This window comes from Mastacembelus armatus, chromosome 11 (assembly GCF_900324485.2).
Source record: "Mastacembelus armatus chromosome 11, fMasArm1.2, whole genome shotgun sequence".
NCBI lineage: Eukaryota > Metazoa > Chordata > Actinopteri > Synbranchiformes > Mastacembelidae > Mastacembelus > Mastacembelus armatus.
Window position 1 is genome coordinate 79,739 of NC_046643.1, and position 23,270 is coordinate 103,008.

The 23,270-nt window shown below is 40.4% G+C and overlaps 2 protein-coding genes across 3 annotated transcripts in view; one reads left to right on the plus strand and one right to left on the minus strand.

The window, feature by feature from the left end:
* The first annotated feature begins 43 nt into the window (after positions 1-43).
* mrps18b (mitochondrial ribosomal protein S18B) lies at positions 44-4,743 on the plus strand. The gene is made up of 7 exons (XM_026300133.2): positions 44-560; positions 1,035-1,173; positions 1,248-1,345; positions 1,439-1,507; positions 3,713-3,779; positions 3,868-3,927; positions 4,286-4,743. Exons 1-7 carry the CDS (start codon positions 480-482, stop codon positions 4,483-4,485), a joined length of 714 nt encoding a protein of 237 aa, XP_026155918.1. The 5' UTR covers positions 44-479; the 3' UTR covers positions 4,486-4,743.
* A 16-nt stretch (positions 4,744-4,759) lies between these two features.
* The window catches only part of abcf1 (ATP-binding cassette, sub-family F (GCN20), member 1), a 29,763-nt gene continuing 11,252 nt past the window's right edge, over positions 4,760-23,270 (minus strand). For both annotated transcript variants that reach the window (XM_026300126.2, XM_026300125.2), the window contains exons 15-26: positions 17,161-17,309; positions 16,986-17,069; positions 15,759-15,883; positions 15,130-15,242; positions 14,736-14,910; positions 13,890-13,964; positions 13,719-13,789; positions 12,760-12,792; positions 7,805-7,973; positions 7,668-7,732; positions 7,519-7,591; positions 4,760-5,036 (exon numbers count right to left, since the gene is read on the minus strand). In XM_026300126.2, coding sequence (XP_026155911.1) covers positions 4,870-5,036; positions 7,519-7,591; positions 7,668-7,732; positions 7,805-7,973; positions 12,760-12,792; positions 13,719-13,789; positions 13,890-13,964; positions 14,736-14,910; positions 15,130-15,242; positions 15,759-15,883; positions 16,986-17,069; positions 17,161-17,309 — 1,299 coding nt within the window. In that variant the 3' untranslated portion in view covers positions 4,760-4,869. The remainder of the gene's footprint in view (positions 5,037-7,518; positions 7,592-7,667; positions 7,733-7,804; positions 7,974-12,759; positions 12,793-13,718; positions 13,790-13,889; positions 13,965-14,735; positions 14,911-15,129; positions 15,243-15,758; positions 15,884-16,985; positions 17,070-17,160; positions 17,310-23,270) is intronic.

Consider the following 23,270-nt stretch of genomic DNA (forward strand, 5'->3'; position numbering starts at 1 on the left):
GTTTTCTCTCCGTTTCTGCTTCAACAAAATGGCGGATAACTGACCTTTTTGTGTATCGTCAAGGACATAATGGCGTATCTCACGTTTGGAAACTAGTTTTGTAAAATATTCACTAGATTTATCTTTAAAGCATTGCGTTTTTCTGTTATTATGAAAATACCAATAGGCACCAACTTATTTATTATTAACCTTGATGGATTATATGTATTTTTCATATATGCATTTAATTTTTAATATTTCTTTAAAATGGCGACTGGTTTGCCTGTCGTGTTAATAACGTGCGTAGGGCGGAGACAACGCTATATTTTAAAAGTAGTCTAAACCTAAGAAACTGCATGCAAAATAAAGGGGTGTGTTTTTAACGTAATATATCGTATTTACTACTTATTAAAGTTTAATATCAAACATCATGCTTTATTATAGGGACAATATCGCTTGATCTTTAACCTTTCACTTACAACCCCATTTTGACAGACAAAATGGCTGCCTCCTTACAAACCATTGCGAGGGTTTGGTGGAGTCGATCGTCCTCAGTTTTACGTCCGTTACGACGATACCAGGTATCAGATTAATTGTGCCAATGATATATCAATCACCCGATAATTGTGTATGTGATTAGTTTGATTTTATACTGTAATAATGGAAAAACATTGGTGTCAGATTCCGGTGTCGTGACAGGTTTGTAGCTATTAGCTAGTTACCCAAGAGTCACTTTAGCGGTGCGGTGTATTGTACTGTAAATATACGATCCCGTGTACTTAATTTGATTCAGTATAACTCGGAGTTAATATTACACAATCTCTGACTAAGGTGAACCAAACGTTATTTAACGTTACATCAACATACGGCATCAAGACAACGCAGCAGCATCCATTTCGGTGTAATGTAGTTATCCTGACCATCTTGACCATAATTCATAAATAAATATATACGAGCTACCATCCATACAATGAATACAGGGATGGCAGAGACACTTACAAAGATGTTTGGGATTTTGTGCTGACAATAATATGGTGGTTCTCTCTTGCATTCAGCGCTGCCTACAGAGGCTGCCTGTCTCTCCATTTGTAGTTCCAAGTCACTCATTCTGCAAAGGAGCATCGCTCCAAGATGAGACTGCCGAGGCTCTTTCCCACTACAATTTCAGACCCTGGGATTACCTGGAGAGTGAAGGTATGCAGTGCAAAATTCAGCCTCAGCTTTAGTCTATACATTTGGTTGTACAATGTATTCATTTCCCCTAACAGAGTACATTGAACGGTATGGAGCCAGTCCAGTGTGGACAGGCTACTGGAGGAACCACAGAGGCGGCATTCCCCCACAAAAGACACGCAAGACCTGCATCGTAATATTTCTATTTGAATCCACCTGAGATACCTTACAGTCGTTTCACTCTTTCCATCTGTAATTAAAAAAACACTGTTATTGCTTACTGCAGAGAGGAGATAAGATATGTGGAAACCCCTGTCCAATTTGTCGGGATCCAAATGTTATTATCCACCATCAGGTAAGCTAGCATCTCAATCACTAGCCTCACTGCCCTTTAAATACACACACACAACATTGTGTGAGAAACATCATAGTGTTTATTTATTAGTTATCAGTGTTTAACCATCAGGTTTCATGAGTCTGAAGGTTTATATTCTAATAAAGCACTATGCCAACAGTTACTTAAAATATTTCATTGTGTATTGTTGACAATATTTGTGTTTGGAGCATTTTGCTGCATTAATTGATCATCCATGGACCAAATACAGCCTCAGAGAAGGATTTAATGCTCTTTCCAGGATGGCATTTTGTGACTCTTCACTTACTGACACACTTTGTTTGAAAGTGTAAAGTTTTAACATTTTTTTGACAGACTACCACCTAGCTTTAGATATTACTATGCAAAATACTAGGTGGTAGTGCCATCATCCCCACACCTGATTCAGAATTTGTTCAGCCTTGTAGCTGTGGCTTCATTTTATTTTTTTTACACTAGTCAGATGGAAGATTATAAAATACATTTTGTGGGCAGTTTATTAGGTGCACCAAGCTAAAACCTAGTAGGTCTAATCCAGTTGTTGTGCAACATATCCTTCTACATCTTCAGATTATGTCGAAACTGTTTTAGTGACATGTCGATTGTGTTGGCAGATATTGTTTGTGCTGCTGTCAAATGATATTGCATTATACTGTCAAGCATTTCTGTTATTTTGTCTACCCCATTTGTATCAGAGGCTAAAATGAATGGCAGAAACGTGTCTGTCTCCAAAATGCCCACCAGCTATTTTGCGGCTGGACAGCTCTCTAAATTAGTCCTTCTGGGTGAAACTGCCATCTTCAGTGTATGAGTAATAAATTTGATAAGCTGGAGCCTATAATTTATTCATTTCTGCTGGGACAGTAAGTTAATTATCAGTAATGTTGTCAATTTCTGTTGACTTGATAATCATCACTTATACAAGCAGCCAGTTTCATCAGTCATTTTCTACTACTTCTACTCTCATACATTTCAAATGAAAATACAGTACTTTTGATTTTATCAGCTTTAATTATTATATTATAAATAATTATTTAAAAAATTAGTTATTTTATGTAAACTCTGAAATTGTATGATAAACATTTGAAATAAAATGTATTGTTGAAGCTTAAACCAGTGCATACCATATTACAGGTGTGGACAAAATTGTTGGTACCCTTCCACTAAAGAAAGAAAAACCTATAATGGTCACTGAAATAACTTGAAGCTGACAAAAGTAAAAATAAAAATTTCCCTTAAATTAACAAATGGAATTTAGACAATATTTTGTTGCACAACCTTTTGAGGTAATCACTGCAATCAAGCGATTTCTGTAACTCGATGAGACTTCTGCACCTGTTGAAAGGTATTTTGGCCCACTCCTTGTGAGCAAACTGCTCCAGCTGTCTCAGGTTTGAAGGGTGCCTTCTCCAGACTCTTTCCACAGAAGTTCAATAGGATTTAGATCAGGGTTCATAGAAGGCCACTTCAGAATAGTCCAATGTCTTGTTCTTAAGCAGTCTTGATTATTTTTAGCTGTGTGTTTTGGGTCATTATCCCATTGGAGGACCCATGACCCATGAATCTGTTTCCCAAAAATCTGTTTAAGCCGTGAAACACCTGCTACACAGGGAATGACCAGGTTTTTCCTCTATGGATCCTGAGGCTCAGCCATGTCTCTTGTTTTTCTGCCTGATGTGGATGTTACCTTGTTGAAAGCCTACTTAGTTTAGCCGCAGGTTTCAAGGGCTGTCTTTAGATGTGTGTCCTCCTTTCTCTTGGCCTCCATAGATGTAGGGATGTTGTTTGCTCTGTGGTGTAAAGTCCTGATGACTCCCTAGTTTGTGTTGCAGTGGGTGATGGGAGTCAAAAAGAAGGTATTGGTCTGTGTGTGTGGGTTTCCTGTAGACTTCTATCTCTAGGTTGATGACCTCACAGTTCAAAAAAGCTAGCCTGTTCTCTTTAGTGTCCTCTCTGGTGCATTTGATGTTTGCGTCTAAATTCACCGGACATTTAAGGACAGTAGTAAGCATGTAGATTGAGTCTCATATATTGTTTTAAATATCTGTTACCAAGTAATTTGTTGCCTGAACTTCAGATGATTAAGTTTTAGAAGATGTAAAATTGCCCAGTATTTCACAACAGAAATATAGATTATAGAATGTAAACAGATTTGTGTAATAGAACCAAATGCATCATCTCTTGTAGAATGTGAAATTGTTGCAGCAGTTCGTTTGTCCCCACACTGGAATGGTGCATGATCCTACTCGAACTGGTAAGTCAGAGTCATGAAAGTGAGTACATTTACTGATGCAAAAGGGTTTGTCAGTTGATTTGCAGACGACTCATGTTTCTGTCTATAGGAGTATGCATGAAACAGCAGAAGAAGCTAAATAAGGCAATCGGCATGGCACGAGATCACGGTAGGTAATACGAAACAAGGCTTCATATGAATGCCCTTCACCTTATTTTAACTCTAGTACTTTACTTCAAAGCTTTTTTTACAGCTTATTCTACATAAGGGTTTTACTTTTAGACTACCTACATGGTTACTTCACAACTGACATAGAAACCACCAGCTTTTCAGAAAATACATGTTTAGAAATATTAAGATCTCAGCAACCACTGAGGTAAGAGATGTGGGAGGTATTGCTTCGGTTCTAAACAATGAAATCTTCATATCAAACTTAAGGGATTTGTCTGTTAAATGTATTAAATCTCATCAAACGGAAGTGACATGTTTTGAATAATTAGGTATCACTAACACCCTGTCCTCTGCAGGTTTTCTTCCCGTTCAGATTCCATTTGTGGAATTTGCAGGAGAGGACTACTACTCAAATTCTCATTGTGCTGTGGGGTCTACTCCTCCAGCCCCATCCTTAACATCCGGGGATGCCTGGTATACATGGTACGGCGAAATAACACCTGATGAAAATGAAGTGACTAAAGTCAAGAAGACATATAAAGCTTACTTGAAATGATGGAGACTACTGAACCAGTCAATACAACAAGTGTAACTTATGTACATGTTGAACTGCTACACTTACGTATATGTTTTTGGACCATGTGACTTTTCATCCTGTTTTCCTATGTTACAGATATGCATGTAAAATAAATGACATGAAAAAATGGAACACAGAACACTATTCAACATGCTTTCTACTACTGTCATACTTTCAACATGATGTTGTATGTTGTAGCTGCAACCCAATAAAGATGCACCAGTCCAGAAGAAAGAACATATTCCACAACAAATGCAACTTTTTAAAATTTATTATCTGTTACATTACAAGAAATGCTTGTTAGTACAGATGTAGTATCATGCAGGGAGTGTAGCACAACAGTGTGTCCTGAGTTCTGTAACATCATGCGTTGACCTTGTTGACCATCGTCTCTCCCAGTGCCTCCAGTACCTCCCGCTTATAATCATCAAAGTCTCCATCGATCTGGTTGACTGTACAGTCCTCCACTACCCACAGCTGGCATTGAGTCTCTGTGATGAGCCTGGCATCGTGACTCACAATGATCACAGCTGGACAAGAAGGGACAGTGTTAAGTACTGTAGCAAAGAGCCACCCATTAAGTCAGTATTTTAAACCTGGACCACTTTATCTATTAACTAATCTTTTGAATATAATATACTTTCAACACAGGGCCAATACATTCTAGGCTAATTATTTTAGTTTGTAACGTGCTTTATTGAAACTCATCAACGGGAAAATAAAATGGCCAAAAAAAAACTTGTGAATGACAAAAATAAATTTCAGAATTATGAGAGTAGATGATATAAGTCAAAAGTAAGTAGAAACTAAATTTCATTTTTCTGATGGAATTAACCAAGTTCATAAGTTGATGTAAATTGAGAAATGTCAGTGCTTTTCATTCTTCACATTTCAGCATATTGCTCAACACAAACTGTATGTTGGTCACAATTCTTTAACCTTATAAAAATTTGTTAATTTAATGGTCGATTATCATCAGACTAACAAATATAAATGGCCCACATAATCTGCCTCAGATTAATGAAATTAGACTAGTAACCACAACATAAATATCTTGGTAAAATAAGTCAGCAACTGTTATGAGACCATTACTGATGTTGACTTAGTGGTTAACACTGTTGCCTCACAGCAAGAAGGGTCCGGATTCACAACCCGTCAGGGACTTTTCTGTGTGGAGTTCCCCCCCTCTGCTTGCGTGGGCTTACTATGGGTACTCCAGTTTCCTCCGGGAGGTTGATTGCGGATTATAAATTATCCATAGGAGTGAAAGTGCATGTGTGGTTATTTGTCTATATGTGTCCCTTTGATGGACTGGTGACCTGGGGGAGCTGGGGACCTGGGGAGCTGGGATAGGCTCTAGCAGACACCTGTGACCCTAATTAGGAAAAAGTGGGTCTAGATAATGGATGGATTCATATTATTTTGAAAGAATGAGATGCTTCACACCACCAGCGTCGGCGAGTGATGTATCTCATTGTGCAACGTTACTTTTGGCTGACAGTGTAAACTTTAGCTTAGTTTATTTACTACAGTAATAGAGTAATAGCAGGTAAAGAAGGCAGCATTTGTCAGCTGCATTTGAAGGAGCCTTTGAAATGGGATGGCCTTGTCATGACACTGACTCAATCAACCTTCAAATACAGCTTTCGAAGGATGCAGCGCCTGAAATGGGACAAAACTGTGAGTAGAAGGGGTAGACATAACGAGCCTGCTTCTGGGTTTGAAGCCATATAGGAAGAAGCTGTTGGCTCCAACAAGCCCCGGCTCCTATGGACTTCAGTGCCAATTACTAAGTCACTATTGTTGCCACAGTAATCAGTGTGGCTTTATCATCTTAGTTTGAACACGCTCTTAATATTCAGAATTTTTTATGTTGATAATTGCTCTGTAACACAAGATACTAATGTAAATAACAAACCAATCAGGTGACTCCATTAATCCACGTTGCCCTGTTCCACCCCCATGTAGGGATGACTGACAGGTTGCTTTACCCATACACATTATGGCTTTAGGCTACCCAGCCCTCCCTGGTAGGAATGGATTTGCTGATGCTTAGGCAAGCAAGGGGGGTAAGGGGGGAGAAAAAAAATATATATATATATCGCAGACACCTGCCATTTATACATAGAATTAATTGTGCATAACAGATATTGAGATTTAACCTTAAGGCCTTTACACACCAGGAACGAAGCAAATAAACGGCACAAAAAAGTGAAAAATTCAGAGATGAATGAAACACACCAGATATCAAATGCAACATGAATATGCGACTGAAGCTTCTGAAGTCACACTACAATGGATTTCGTGATGATTTCCAGAAAAAAACGACCGCTTTTTCAGACAGTAAACTTCCATCATTGGTGTGAAATGATCTACTGACAAGTTATTGATCTGAAAAATATTGACACACCAAAAAAAAAAAAGAAAAAAAAAAAATCTCAGGAAATTTGACTCTGGTGTGTAAAACCTTTTAGGCCAGATCAGAATGCGGACAGAGCTTTTTTTGCTGCTCTCTCCATGGGGCATGCACGTTCAACAAGCTCACTGCTGATTAGCTCAGAGGTTGCTATGGGAACGTTCTCTAGACACTGCCTTATTGTCCAAATATGGTACTTCTGGCTCCACAAAAGCAACATGGCAACATCCATAAAATGGATGTAAAAAATGGTGACTGAATTGGCTTCATTTTCACGGTGCATAACGTCCAAAGGTCCACACATTCTTTGTATAGAACAGAAAAAGATTTTGTCTGGCTAATCTTCCTACTTATTACTTTCGTGACAAGACTACCTGAATTTACCTTCAGGCATTAAAAGTTTGTCTGAATGTGTTAGTGTACAAGCCTCAGAAATGTACAGTAAAAGTAGTTTTCACAAACTCCACCCAGTTCAGCTCATCTCAGTAACTAGTAGAAGTTGTACTAGTATCTGCTTCAAAAGTAGTTTAGCTGACTTTGCTAACACTCGAGCTGATTTGATTTGAACATGCCATTTTCTTTTAACTGAATCTTACCTCCTTTGTAATCATTGATGGCCTCTGATAACGCATCAATTGATTCAATGTCCAAATTGTTGGTAGGTTCATCCTATGCGAGAAAAACAAGAAACTTCGGTACAGAATTTAGCTTCCAGTAGTGTGAATACAAGGCTTTGTGACCTTACCAAAATCAGTACATCAGGCTGGCGACAGGCCAGTTCAGCAAATACTACTCTGGCCTTCTGACCACCTATTAGAGAAAAAAAATAATTTTAGAAACTCTCAGTCACAACAATAAACATTTGAAGGATCATGCTCATACCAGAGAGTTTGGAGATCTGAATTGTGTGGGCATGACTCTCAAGGCCAAAGCGTCCCAGGCACTTCCTGGCATCTTGGTATGGAAGGTTGAAGTTCCTCATCAGGTATTCTGTGGCAGTCTCATCCATGTTCAACTGGTCAGCATACTGCTGGTTGAAAAAGCCTACTTTCTGTAGGGAGACAAAACACCCCAGTTACAATTTTTGGTACTATAGTGCAAGTGAAAGAAGGCAGTTCTAGAGATTTGTTTTATGTGTGAGCTAAAGGACATAAAATGCTCAAAACTAATTCCAAAGTTTTTCACAGTAGTACGCTATGCCATCTAAAACAGCTATATTGTTAGATAAGCTATCTCTGAAGTTTATCTATAAATGGTAATTGATAGAGTGCTCTCCAGGATCCATCGAGCCAGGATCTCCAGTGTGTGCTGGGACAGTTTGCAACCGAGTGTGAAGCGGCTGGGATGAGAATCAGAACCTCCAAGTCCGAGGCCATGGTACTCAACTGGAAAAAGGTGGCTTGCCATCTCCAGGCCTGGGGAGAGATCCTGCCTCAGGTGGAGGAGTTTAAGTATCTCGTGGTCTTGTTCACGAGTGAGGGAAGGACGGAACGTGAGATTGACAGACGGATCGGGGCATCGGCAGCAGTAATGCGGTCGGTGTACCGGTCCGTTGTGGTGAAGAAGGAGCTAAGCCGGAAGGCGAAGCTCTAAATTTACCGGTCAATCTACGTTCCTACTCTCACCTATGGTCATAAGTTTTGGGTCATGACCGAAAGGACAAGATCACAGATACAAGCGGCTGAAATAAGCCTCCTCCGCAGAGTGGCCGGGCGCTCCCTGAGAGATAGGGTGAGGAGCTCGATGGATCCAGATGGATTATCTTCTGGACTGAGAGCTCTGATGTTGTTTCGGGGATCTGTTGGAGCCACTCTCCCCATTTGGGGGTCACAGCCTTGAGGGTGCCGATTACCACGGGGACCACGGTTGCTTTTACCTTCCACATCTTTTTTTTTTTTTTTTTAAATTTTTCGGGAATTTCTGCCTTTATTGATAGGACAGTGGAGACAGAGACAGGAAATCAGGGAGAGAAGACATGCAGGTCATTTATGACAGCCGGCTCAGGAGTCGTGGACGGGCACGCTACCGCTACGCCACCAGCGGCCCCCCTTCCACATCTTTTCTAGTTCTTTCAGCCCTTGGTATTTCTCACGCTTCTCATGTTCCTTCTTTCTGATGTTGCTATCACTTGGGATTGCTACATCTACCACTATGGCTTTCTTCTGCTGTTTGTCCACCACTACTATGTCTGGTTGGTTAGCCATCATCAGTTTGTCGGTCTGTATCTGGAAGTCCCACAGGATCTTAGCTTGGTCCACCACCTTTGGAGGTGTGTTCCATTTTGACCTTGTGACCTCCAGCATACTTGGCACAGATGTTCCTGTACACTATGCCGGCCACTTGGTTATGGCGTTCCATGTATGCCCTGCCTGCTAGCATCTTACAACCTGCTGTTATGTGCTGGATTGTCTCAGGGGCATCTTTGCACAGCCTGCATCTGGGGTCCTGCCTGGTGTGGTAGACCCCAGCCTCTATCGATCTTGTGCTCAGGGCTTGTTCTTGTGCTGCTACGATTAGTGCCTCTGTGCTGTCTTTCAGTCCAGCTTTTTCCAGCCACTGGTAGGACTTTTCGATATCAGCCACTTCTTGTATCTGTCGATGGTACATACCGTGCAGGGGTTTGTCCTGCAATGATGGTTCTTGCTCCTCTTGCTCTGCATCGGGCTTCTGTTGCCTGAGATGTTCACTATATTCCATTGCTTGGGGCCATCTTCCTGCATGGATCTTTGCTGTTTCATCTTGGACGGTGGCTCCTGTCCAGTTGGAATGACATTCCAATGTTGTTGCTGTATACCCTGGTGATATAGATTTAATGAGTCGATGTCTCGCTCATTCCTGGCATACAGCTTGATGTCATCCATGTACAGGAGGTGGCTGATGGTTGCTCCATTTCGTAGTCGGTATCCAAAGCCAGTCTTAGTGATGATCTGGCTGAGGGGGTTCAGGCCTATTCTGCTCCCACTTGAGCTCCTGGGTGATGGTGGTGCCCATGAAGCGGAAGGACTCGACAAATGTCACCGGAGTATCACAGAGAATGAGGGGGTGGAGGGGGGCTGGGTCCTTCCTGAAATCCACAATCATCTCCACTGTTTTGAGAGAGTTGAGCTCCAGGTTGTTAGTGCTGCACCATGACACCAGATGGTCCATCTCACTCCTGTAGGATGACTCATCAGAGATGAGGCCGATGAGGGTGGTCTCATCTGCAAACTTCAGGAGTTTGACAGACTGGTGACCAGATATGCAGCCGTTGGTGTATAGGGAGAATAGAAGGGGAGAATCCAGTGTTGATGGTCCAGGAGTCAGAGACATGCTTTCCCAGCCTCACGAACTGCCGTCTGTCTGTCAGGATGTCCATGATCCAGCTGCACATGGAGTCAGGCACATTCAGCTGGGAGAGCTCGTCTCTGAGCAGAGCTGAAGTCCACAAACAGTATCCTGGCATAGGATCCTGGTGAGTCCAGATGCTGGAGAATGAAGGGAGGGCCACATTCATAGCGTTGTCCACAGATCTGTTGGCTCTGTAGGCAAACTGTAGGGGATCCAGGAGAGGGTCTGTAATGTCCTTGAGCTAGGACAGGACGAGGCGCTCAAAAGACTTCATTCATGACCACGGAAGTCAGGGCGATGGGTCTACAATCATTAAGTCCTGTTATCCTTGTCTTTTTAGGGACGACTGGGATGTCGTGGGGGTTCAGTCATTTGAACAGTCTATTCACATCTCCTTCTTTGATGGAGAGAGGTGTGTGTGGTGTGTGGAGCTGTGTATGTGATCCAGGTATGGAAATGGACATGGGGTTGCTGCTGGTCAATGGCTGGTGGGGGGAGGAGTGGGGGAACTCAGGTTTGTCCCATTGCAGCAGAAGAACTCGTTCAGTTGGCCAGGCACAGGTCATTCAGAGTGGGGGGCTCTAGGCTAGTAGCTGGCGATCGCCTTAAGCCCTCTCCAGACAGAGATAGAGTTGTTGGCTGAGAATTGCTGTTCCATTCTCTCACCATACACTGATTTGACTCCTCTCACCTCCTTGCTAAATCTGTACTTAGCCACCTTGTATTTTTCTCTGTCCCTACTTCTGAATGCAGCCTCTTTCTCTGACCTGAGCTGTCTGAGTTTAGCTGTGAACCAGGGTTTGTCATTGTTATAACTCACCCAGGTGCGTGATGGAATGAAGCTGTCCTCACAGAAGTTAATGTAGGACATCACAGTGTCTGTGTACTCATCCAGACTGTTGGTGGCAGACCTAAAAACATCCCAGATTGTACAGTCCAAACACTCCTGAACTACCCACGCAGCCTCACTGGTCCACTTCTTTGATGTCTTCACAAGAGTGTTGCAGAGTTTTAATTTCTGCCTGTATGCAGGAATCAAATGCACCATGATGTGGTCGGACTGGCTCAGTGAGGCACATGGGACAGCACGGTAAGCACCGCTGATGGTGGAGTAGCAGTGGTCCAGTTCCCCTCTCTGGGCAGGCACTTAAACTGTTTGTATTTAGGCAGGTCTTGGGAAAGATTACCTTCGTTAACATCTCCTAAGACAATAACCAAGGCGTCTGGGTTTGTACCAGTGCATGCTGCGCTTCGCGCATATTGCCTTGCGGCGGGATGTAAACATCGTCGAGAACGAAGGAGCAGAGAACTTATGAGGCAAGTAGAAGGGTTTGCAGTTAATGGTGAAGGCCTCCAGGTGTGGGGAACAGTGCTGAGACAGTATTGTCACATCGCTGCTGTTGATGTAGAAGCAGATTCCACCACCTTTTGTTTGGCCAGAAAACTCAGTGTGTCTCTCCGCTCTGTAGAGTTGAAATCCACTCAGCTGTAGCACAGACTTTGGTATAAGATCACACAGCCCGTTTCCGTGAAGCACAAAACACAGGACATGGAAAATAGTATGCAGCTCCGGCTTTACAGGGAGCTTTTTACATGTTATTAGACTGATTGTTCTAATTGTTCCTACATTTAAATACAGACATCTGTACGTTCTACTTACATTATCAAAACAGGCTTGTTACTTTTTCAACCTCCGCAGGTGACATCACGACGTAAACAACATAGCTAGAGAAGGAAATAGAGCGAGTGTACAGGTTATGATAGAGAGAAAACTTGCAGTGCAACATGGAGGAAGAAAGGGATCCAGGGATTATTGCCAAGTTCGATGACGATGCAGCAGATTCGCAAAAGCAAGAAATTCCCCATCCATGGCTGTAATTAAAAGAACTGTTCAATGTTGTCGGCTTCAAGAATGATTTATGTGGAATGCATTGCGGTTTGTTCCCTGTACCAGCACTGTGCAAGCTGTTAAAAGAAGAATTTCCCTTTTTTGTGTCGAACTTTTTTAGTTTTGTGGAGTTATCAAAAGATGCATTGTGTATCATTGATGGCAAAAAAAACATTTACTTTTTTACTGAAGTACATTTCAGACCCTGTACTTTCTTACTTTTACTTGAGTAAAGGAGTTGAATCAGTACTTCTTTTACCAGAGTCTTTTTCACACAAGTATTTCTACTTCTACTTAACTATAGAATGTGAGTACTTTTGACACCTCTGGTTCTCACGGAGAACAGGCTTTATTTTCAACAGCTCTAAGAAAAAAAAAAACTGCCAAGAGGCAGTCTCTGCGTCCCGGTCCCCATTCTGGATTGTCAAACTTTAGGTTGGCTGACAAACTCCAGAGAAACTCCAGAGATGAGAGCCACACCATCCAAAGTCGGATGGATGCCGTCCCTCGCTACCAGACCAGGTTTTCCCCAGAAAGGTTAGGTCAGAGTAACCCAGTGTGAGAATATGGTTAACTGTGTATAATATGTATTTTAAGACCAATGTCAAAAGAAGCTACTTACCAGACGATGATTCTTCCTCATTTCACCTTTAGTCTAAAGAAGAAACATACAGTTAACACATTAACAAATAATGTCACAAAAAAAAACCTTTGGAATGACTTGGTTTTCTGCATTAACTAGTCATGAGATGTGATTTGATCTGCACCTTCCTCTCATGGACTTTACAGGGCAGGCTCTACCTGCTGTGGAGGCTAAAGTTGTTTGGAGTGCAGGGAACACTCAGTAGTTGCATAAGCCATCTTTTATGGAGTGGTCTGCTGGGGTAGTAGCATTTTGACAGCAGACAGGAAGAAATTGGACAAACTGATCAAGAGGGCCAACTCTGTACTGGGAAGCCCCTTTGAACCAGTTCAGATGGTGGGAGACGGGAGGATGTTAACATCCCTGCTAAAGAATGATTCCCACCCTATGTAGGAGACTGACAACACTGGGCAACTCTGTCAGTGACAGACTGCTTCACCTCAAGTGAGTGATGGAACATTAGCACAGATCCTACCTTCCTGCTGCTGTCAAGACTGTAGAATCAGCATTGCTCCTAGTAGACCCACCAGCTGACCTATCAAACCTAGACTGTAAAACTGTGGATACTCAACGTAGAGTGCAATACTAAATTTACTTTCTATTGTCATATTTTTATTATTAATACCTTGTTTGTACTTTTTCCATTTTTATTGCTGAGTGTCTTTGCTGCTGTAGCTGTGTTCAAAACCCCATTGTGAGAAAAATAAAGGTTTATCTTATCGTATCTAAACCGCAAGGTGCAGACAAAACACATTACATTTAAACTAAAACATATGAACAACTATAGTATTTCAGGTCTTTAATGGAACACACTCAAATATTCACAACACTGGTGGGAAAACCAAGCTAACAGAAGATCTGATCATATTTGAAACAAATAAAAATATATCCAAAGGGTTCACTCACTCTCTCACCATTCCATATATCTACACACTTACAGGATTAAATTTCCCAGTTAACAGCAGTAGCAGGGTACTCTTCCCCACACCATTGGGTCCAACTATACAAACTAGCAGAAAGAGGAAAGAAAGTCATTTCATAACTACAAAACAAATTAAGGTCAACAAGTGAAGAGGTCAACACAAGACCTAGATTAAATAGATACTTACTCCTGGAGTCCATGTCAATTCCAAAGTCCACATTTTTGAAAAGAGGCTTCTGACCCTGATAGCCAAAGTCAATACCTACATAGGGGATTAAAGCAGTGGAGTAAATAAACTAAGTCTGAATGTTTTCATCAACTACGTTTCTGCAAACAAACAAGAGGATGTACTATATTAGGCATGTTAAGGTTTGTCATTTCCAAGACAGGAGTAATGGTATTTTACCTATAGTAAGTCTTAATTGATCAAACACCTATTTGAAGTTGTGAGGAATGATAATATTCACACAGAAATGGACACAAATGCGTCCACACACCATGTGGATTTTTATGTCAACTGGCAAAAAAAGAAGAGAAAGATAGGGGTGACTTGTAACAATGGTGCCTGGTTAGCTACATTAGAATGTAATTAGCTGATCCTAGCTGATCTAGGTGGTTGGGTGCATCCTATGTAGTCTCAATTCTTCCCACTTTTTATAAATTCAAACTGCATATTAAAGCACTTGAATACAACCATGATTATGATCAGTAAATGTTAAAACTAGGCAACCTGTAATGCCTTTTAGTAAAAGAAAGGCAGGACAACTTCTAAATTAAAGATTGCCATCAATATGGCCACAAGCTCCCTGGCAGTGTGCAGCTTAAGGTACAGCCCATGAACTACAACATCTTCAGTGCACCATTCATGTTGTGAGCATTTTTGTATGACATTCCCCATCTCCTCTACTCCTTAACTACCCCCTTCCTTGCAATTTTACAATTGTGTTATTGAAACATTTTCTGCATAGTTCTGGGAAAAAAAAAGTTAAGGCCCTGAACACTCAGCGCTGCAGCAGTCTGCGGACATCCTTACTGTGTAGTCCCAAAACGGGTGGTGACAGAGGAGGTGGGTTAGGGAAGGTAAACTTGACTGTGTATTCTTTAGGCCTCTTCAACAGCTCTGGAGCCTCCTGGCTCTCCTCTTCTTGACCACCTTTTTTCTTGCCTTTCTGCTGCTTCCTGGTCAGGGCCTCCTTTGTCTGCTTCTCCTGAGAAGACATTTTTAAAAATGGTTTCAGCTGCAAAAAACCATGCGAAACTAAAGCATTAATTTCAACCAGAAATAGTGAAGATGTTGCATATATTCATTTCACTCTTTAATTATGTCTGTTTTAAAGATTTTTTATGAGGGGGTTACTCAAAAACTATAAAAAATATCAAACTGGAACTTGCTGGATCTTAGGGATGTGCGGCACAGCCATACTCACAGCCTGTTTGGTTGACTTGCCACCAGCCTTCAGCTCTTTTAGTTTTTTTTCCTGCTTGTCGTATTGTTTCTGTAGTTCTTTCTGCTTCTGCACATACATCTTCTTAAAGGTTACTTAAAGAAGGAAAAAAAAGGCACAAAGTAATAACATAAAGCAGGATTCCTAATGTCAACTTACAGTTGTAGTCAAACCATAACATTAGGGCTACAATGCAGTGAAGAAGTCCTGACTTTTTATTTTTTTTGCATGTTTGTCACACTTAAAGTTTGAACAATACTAACACTACAGTACCAATAACTGTTTTGAAAAAGTTGTTACAACAAATACGAATCAGACTGATTTCCTATTTTTCATATTATATTTGAGGTTGATTCAAAACTATTCATAGTCCCATTAAACTTTTAGTTTTAGTTAAGTTATCTTAAAACTTGGCTCTAAACAGAAACATACACCGGTGGAACAGCCACGGGGGCAATTTGGGGTTCAGTGTCTTGCCCAAGGACACTTCAGCCTGTGGACCAGGAAAGCCAAGGATTGAACCACCAACCCTCTGGTTCATTGTTGACCTGCTCTACCCCCTTAGCCATAGATCAAGATCAAATCAAATCTGATCCAAATTTGATACCTACAGTAGTTCCCTCTGTAATAGTAAAGCTTCTGGTTGTCCAAGTGGATAATATCCGTACACACGTCGTCCAGGAAACTTTGGTCATGGGAAACTATGAGAAGAGTCTTCTTCCAGCCTTGAAGGTAGCTGTAAATGGACACAGTACATAAATTTGCGTGAAGGACCAGCACAGACAAATATTATAGCGTTACAGAAAATCATCTGCCTTATTAATAATGAGCCATGACCAATATTTCTGTAGCGGACAGAAGTATATCATGTAAATTCATGATTGTCCTCTGGCCTGGTGGTCGTACCAGAGGAGATTGAGGCAAAATGTGTGTTATTTAGTTTTTCACACAAGGGATGAACATAACACTATGACCAAAATCCACAGGGCCCATTTACTGCACAAATATATATAGTGTCCAGCTGCAATCGAAATATATCTGGAAAATAGTTGTCTCAGAATATATAGTCATAAGAGTCAGTCATTTTTGCACACTTTTTAGGTCATAGATTTCTACACTCAACATATGACAACATGAACACAGACAAAACATGTTTTTGTTGTGGCTTTTTTTTCTGACCTTCGGCAACACTTAGTTATTATAGGTTATTGACTATAGATTAATCGGGGAGGGCAGGGGAATTAGAATTAGATCTACATTACTTTGACCTCCTCTCAGAATGTCAGATTGCTGGGTTTTTCAAGGTTACAGACATTGGCTGACACAGACACCAGTCCTATGTCAAAAAGGCATGTGTGAGCTGGGGCTCTGCTGCTATGTGACCATCCAACATGCACTTTGGACAGACCATAAATACCACTTAAAAGTTTACTGGCTCTTCACTGTGTGGCAGGGAGGGATGTTTGAATCTGCCCACTCTTTCTAAGTATTTTTTCTACATGCTCTTCTGTTGGCAGAGTTCAGCGAGAAAAACAGAACCCTTGGTTTCCTGTTAAAAACATGATAAACTCATTTAAGAATGACAGAACATGGGGTATAATTTGAAAGCGCAATCTAAAACAAATTAACTGTGCAGTTAATTTGTGACCATAATCTGACAGTTCATCATCTCTCAGTTTAATTATTCTTCTTCTATACAAACTTTTGGACCTTAACTCCTCCAGCAGTTTTGTTTATTTAAATGTTCCTTAATAGTCATAATCCTAACTAAAAACTAACATTATCAATTGCTCTGTGGTATGATTTAAGGAAAGACATCAGATTAAAATGCTTTATACTTGTTAAGCCAGATGACGGCATTCAGATCTAAGTGGTTGGTGGGTTCGTCTAGCATCAGCAGAGTGGGTTCCATAAACAGGGCTCTGTGGGTACAGAAGGTTAAGGGTGAATTAAAAAAGAACTTCAAACAGGTTATTTCTAATGATTCCATCCATGATGTTTGGTATAGTTTACCTAGCGAGGGAGACCCTCATTCTCCACCCTCCAGAGAACCTCTTGGTAGGTCTGTTCTGCATTTCTGGGGTAAATGACAGACCAGCCAAGATCCTTCTGGCTTTGGCCTCTGCTGCTGCAGCCCCAATTGCCCTCAGCTCTTCATAGACCTGTTGAAGAATAGAAACAACTAGAAAATTGCATTTCCTGCGGAAGATGCGTGTGAATGCTGAAAGAAGCTGCCCAACAATGCTGAAAATGGCTGAAATGGAATGCTGAGGAATCCTGGAAGCTGAAATGTAAAACTGGAGTTGGAAGCTTAACTTAACTAAAAAACTATTCAACATTGCTGAAAAGGCTGGAAAGAGAATCATATGATGTAGAAATTGCTAAAGAAAGAAGTGTTAAACTAACATGAAAGAAGACAGTGTAGTGAACGAAGGAAGAATTAAAGGATTCAAATATATGAGTTAAAGAAAAAGGGGAAGAATGAAACAGCAAAAAAGTGAACTTGTAGAAAGACTATATAGACAGAAACAATGTATAGTTTAAAAACTAAAAAATATTGATGAAAAATAAAGAAGGTAAAGGCTGTGTAAGCAAATCACAAATATTTGAAGGACGGTTTTCTTGAAGAAAGAAGAGAAGATGGAAGGAAAGACTGAAAAAGAGAAGATATGAAGCAATATGAAGTAGTATGAATAAAGAATAAACAGATGTGAAAAATGTGCTGGAAAAGAGCAAATATTAGCATTTCTTAGCTTCTATTTTGAAACCATGAAATAAAAATGCTTTTATTTTAAAAGGCAGCCTGCTGCAGAAGACTCATGTAACCATGACTTAAGATCTGAACTTTAATTTTTTATTATTTGTTATTCTTTGGAACTCTGCGTTAACTTCCTGTAAATAACTAAACTTTTATTGTGAAAATCTCACCATGTCCTGGTAGCAGACACCATGGCTGATACTGAAAATGGCCTCACTTGGTGCCTGAAGCTGTATGCCTATAGGCAATGACCGTTTTAATATTGAGTTGCTGTTTCAGGGCTTTTCTGTTGAGAAAATGCTATTTTAGGGCTTTTACCTTGAAAGGACAAAGTCCTGCAGGAGACTCTTGGGACCTTTTATTAGACTCAGGACCTTATTTTGAATGTTCCTTATACTTTACAAAAATGTAATATCTTCCTATTAATGACTATAGACTTTTATTGTGAAAGTCCAAGCATGGCCTGCTGGGAGACGACATCATGGATGACATTTAAAACAGCCACAGAGTCACTTGCTCTAAATAACTGAGAATGGTCCCCATGTGTAACAGCAGTGGACATTAGGCAGCCAAGTCATTCTTAACCCTCTGGGGTCGACGCACGCGCCGGCGCGTTTTGACGCATCTTTTTCTGATAAGGCCGAAACAAACTTAAATTACTCCGTCAATTCTGATTGTACAGATAAAAGAAGTATATCATTCAAATCTGTAAAGGGTCTAGTTTTAGTGGTATACCATCATAATAACAACAGAACCTTGTGCTTTTTTTAAATAAAAAAAGCCGACAGGGTGCGCTCTCGGACTTTTCCGTCTCTGCCATTTCTCTTCACAGACGTGTAAATAAAACAACCAGAATCTCAGCGAATACTTGCCTCATAAAAATAAGAATTATATGGCTAGAAAGCTTGAAATGTTTTCTTTTGAGTGAAACAATTCAAGTCAAAAACAAATCATCACTTTTGATTTAATCCGTATGAACGTAAGGAGAAGTCCGTTTTTTCCTGTCTCACCTCATTACAGGTAATGCGGTCCCGCCTTGTACTCTGTTCACTGTTCACATGTAAATAATCTCAGGTGAACCGGGTAAATATGTGCACACCCCCGAGAAATGACACAAAATATCAAACTTCATCGTAGAATTTACTCACTTTTTCGGCGCGTTTGGATGATGGCGCGTTACGCACGTGATGAAGCGCTTCTTGTATTCCACACAGAGACAAATAGTTTAGCTTGTCCTCAGAGTAAAAACACTGATTTTAACTCAAATGAGGATTGTTTGGCTCCTCATTGTGTTGTATTGTGCTGCACTAATCCGTCCCATCTACATTGACTGAAAGGCTCATTATGCGCGCCTTTGTCTGGTCGTTCAGTGCGTCTTTTGTGTTCTCAGGTAAATCACATGACTATTCAATGTTCTGTTTGTGTTTTATGGTCTTATTTCAGTGAGTAAAAAATTGTAGTTTTTCACTAACCATGCATAACCACTTTTTTCTCAAAAACACAATACTGTATAAACTTGCTGCTCACATATTATTGTAGCCAATTTTGTGCTGATTACAGTGTTATTAGACTTTAGACATTAATATGTTTAAGAAACACTGAAAAAAGCACAAAAGTCAGGACATGTCAAAATTTGTCCAGGCCCCAAAAACCCCCTCAGACCCCAGAGGGTTAATTACCAACCACAAGCAGCTGTTGTTTTGCTATTGCTTTGTGTTGAGCTGTTTCTATGGTGACCTAAGCCCAGAGTGGGAGGGGGAGTGACAGTGACACAGCCCTTTACACACGCAGTATTCATAAACTGAGAAAACTTCACCTCACAAAATGGAGGACTACAGAAAACCTATAAGACCTAGTACCTAGACCTAGACCTAGTAGCTGAATGAAGCTGCCCAACAATGCTGAAACTGGCTGAAATGCAATCCTGAAGAATCCTAGAAGCTGAAATGTAAAACCGGAGATGGAAGCTTAACTTGTTTAGCTTAAAAGCTATTCAAAATTGCTGAAAAGGGTGGAAAGAGAATTATATGATGAAGTAGAACTAAAATGGCTGTCAATTATTAAAGAAAGAAGTGTTATACTAATATAAAAGAAGACACTGTGGTGAAGGACGGAATAACTAAAGGAATTAAATATGAGTTAAAGAAAAAGAATGGAAGAATGAGGCAAAAAAGTTAAATATCAGAAAGACTGTATAGACAGAAAGAATGTATAGTTTAAAAACCAATAAATATTGCTGAAAAATACAGAAGGTAAAGCCTGTGTATCCAAACCAGGAATATTTGAAGGAAGGTTTTCTGAGAAAGAAGAGAAGAAGGAAGGAAAGACTGAAAAAAAGGGAAGACATGAAGCAATGAAGCAGTAGGCTATGAATAAAGAATAAACAGATGTGCAGTGATAAAAAGGCTGAAAGGGAAAAATGTGCTGGAAAAGAGCAATTAAGAATGGTTATTAAGAAGGACTGGCTGCCTAATGTCCACTGCTGTTACACATGGTGACCATTCTCAGCTATTTACAGCAAGTGACTCTGTGGCTGTTTTAAATGTACCCCACTTCCCACTCTGGGCTTAGGTCCAACATGTCCCACACTGAGAATGTGTAACAGCAGTGGACATTAGGCAGCCAGTCAGTCTAATTACCAACCACAGACAGCTGTTGTTCTGCTATTGCTTTGCTTTGAGCTGTTGCTATGGTGACCTAAGCCCAGAGTGGGAGGGGGAGTGACAGTGACACAGCCCTTTACACACGCAAAGAAGAGAAGCTAACAAAACTTCACCTCACAAAATGGAGGATTACAGAAAACACAAAAAAATTTGAAAAAAGCTGAAGGGCAAAAGCTAGAGTGCATGATGTCATCAGTGACAGCTCTCTCCCATACACACCAATGTAAAATTCAGAAAAGAGCTAAAAAAAACCCATAAAACTTAAACTGCGATGAATCAAAAACCGTAACAGATATGAAAAAGCTGAATACAAGACTAATAGATTAATGCCTTCTGACCCATTTAAAGGTTGAATGGTGTTTCTAGCTGAAAGTATGCTGAAGTAGTTAAAGCTGAAAGAGGACAAAGTTGAAGAGAATTTGAACATTCTCTCTATTCATTTCAATGGGACAAAAAATTTGAAAAAAGCTGAATATCTTAAAAAAAATATGAAAGATATCAAAAAGCTGAATACAAGCAGAAATGTCCTTAAAAAGCTGAACATTTTGACATTTGAATGCTCTTTCTAGCACAAAGTATGCGGAAGAAGATAGCGGACAAAAAATGTACGGAAGAAGTCAGAATAATAACTAGAAAAGGTAATTTCGGAAGAAATTACGTGGGAGAGCTGATGCGCTGACGAAAATTAAAGTCAACACTTATAACCTAGTCAAAAAAGCGGACTAAAGAAAAAAGTGCCAAGGAAGCAAAGAAGTTGACAAAGTAGAAGAAGTTGAAAGAAAAGGAACGAAAATGAAGTTGAAAGTAAAGAAAAAAGACAAGAAGTAAGCATAAAAAGAGGGGCACTGAAGAAAAAGACAAAGAAGAAAGTACAGGATGAATAAGAAAGGGTTGAAAGGCAATGAAAGTAAGAAAGAAAGGTGAGGAAAGAAAAAAGTTCCAAGGAAGCAAAGAAGTTGATAGAAAAGGAAGGAAAATGAAGTTGAAAGTAAAGAAAAAAGGCAAGAAGTAAGCATGAAAAGAAGAAGTACTTTATTAATCCCCAAAGGGAAATTAAATTGTTACAGCAGTTATTTAAGTTATTAAATTTAATATTATTTAAATTATGTAAATTGATAGTAATTAAAGTAATAAAGCAATTAACCTGTATGTAGAAAAGTAAAGTAATTTGTTTTGGGGGGTTTGAGTGTGTGTGTGTGTGTGTGTTATTGTTTATATTATGGAATTATAGAGTCTTATGGCCGTGAACACAAAAGACTTCCTGAATCTCTCAGTCTTGGTTTTAGGAGGAATTACTCTGGGGCTGAATGAACTTCCCATTCGCCACAGTTCCTCGTGAAGTGGGTGGGCAGGATTGTCCAGTATGGAGTTGATTTTGTCCACCATCCTGCTCTCTGCCACAGCCTCCAGAATGTCCAGTTCCAGTCCAACAACAGATTTTGCCTTCCTGATCAACTTGCTTAGTCTGTTGGCCTCACCAGCCTTGATGCCACCTCCCCAGCACACAACTGCAAAGAACAGTGCACTCGCTACTAACAGACTGATAGAACGTCTTCAGTAGCTTGTTGCACACGCCAAAGGAACAGAGTCTCCTGAGGAAGAACAGTCTGCTCTGTCCTTTCTTGAAGAGTGCATCTGTATTGTTTGACTGCTGACTGTAGGAGTCCACAATCTCTACTTCGTCTCCAAGGATGGAGACAGTGACGGAGGTCTTCCTGCTCCTCCTAAAGTCCACCACCAGTTCTCTGGTTTTCTTAATATTGAGCTTTAGACAGTTGTTGTTACACCAATCAACAAAGCTTTTTATCAAGTGAACTCAAAAGACGGGCACTGAAGAAAAAGACAGACAAAGAAGAAAGTACAGGAAGAATAAGAATTGGTTGAAAAGCAATGAAAGTAAGAAAGAAAGGTGAGGAAAGACAGAACTAGGAATATAAAGAAACTAAAAGACAGCAAGGCCAACAATGGTGCCTAAAGCAATTTGCCAGGAGCCAAGTGCTTGGTAAGGAGTGAAAGAAGTATGAAAAAAGAATAAAATGATGTGCATTGTGAAAGTGTTGTCACATCCTGTTTGGAGGACAAGGCCTCCAACATGGGAATAGTCCCCAAGTCTAACAGCAGTGGACATTAGGCAGCCAGTCAGTCTAATTACCAACCACAGACAGCTGATGTTCTGCTATTGCTTTGTGTTGAGCTGTTGCTATGGTGAACTAAGGCCAGAGTGGGAGGGGGAGTGACAGTGACATAGACCTTTACACATGCTGAGTGAAGGAGAAGCTAACAAAACCTCACCTCACAAAATGGAGGACTAAAGAAAAACTATAAGACCTATCGAAATAATTCTTTCACTAACAGAACCAGGACGCTTCAGCAAAGAGATTGATCCACTTTTTGTGTAGATGTTCCAAAAATTGAAGGATTGGTGGCGAGTTAGAAACGGCCTTCATTTGTGTTTTTCACCAGAACTGTGTGTAGCTCTTTTACAATGGGAGTGAATGAGAGATTGAGCAGTCACTCTCTGTGGTTTTGGCCACCTGGTGGAAAAACCGTGGGTCCTATCAGAGTGAGAGTAGCATTACTTGAAAGAAGACAAAAATCCCTACTACTTTAATATATAAATTGTTCATAAAGCTGAAAGTGAACACCAGAAGAGAAGAAAAGAGACAAAAAAATTTGAAAAAAGCTGCAGAGCAAAAGCTAGA

What these genes read in the sequence shown, in the direction of transcription:
- mrps18b (XM_026300133.2), top strand. Translation starts at nt 480, where the DNA reads ATGGCTGCCTCCTTACAAACCATTGCGAGGGTTTGGTGGAGTCGATCG. An exon ending in ATGTTATTATCCACCATCAG is followed by an intron (nt 1,508 to 3,712) that starts GTAAGCTAGCAT and finishes CATCTCTTGTAG; the next exon opens with AATGTGAAATTGTTGCAGCA. An exon ending in CGGCATGGCACGAGATCACG is followed by an intron (nt 3,928 to 4,285) that starts GTAGGTAATACG and finishes TGTCCTCTGCAG; the next exon opens with GTTTTCTTCCCGTTCAGATT.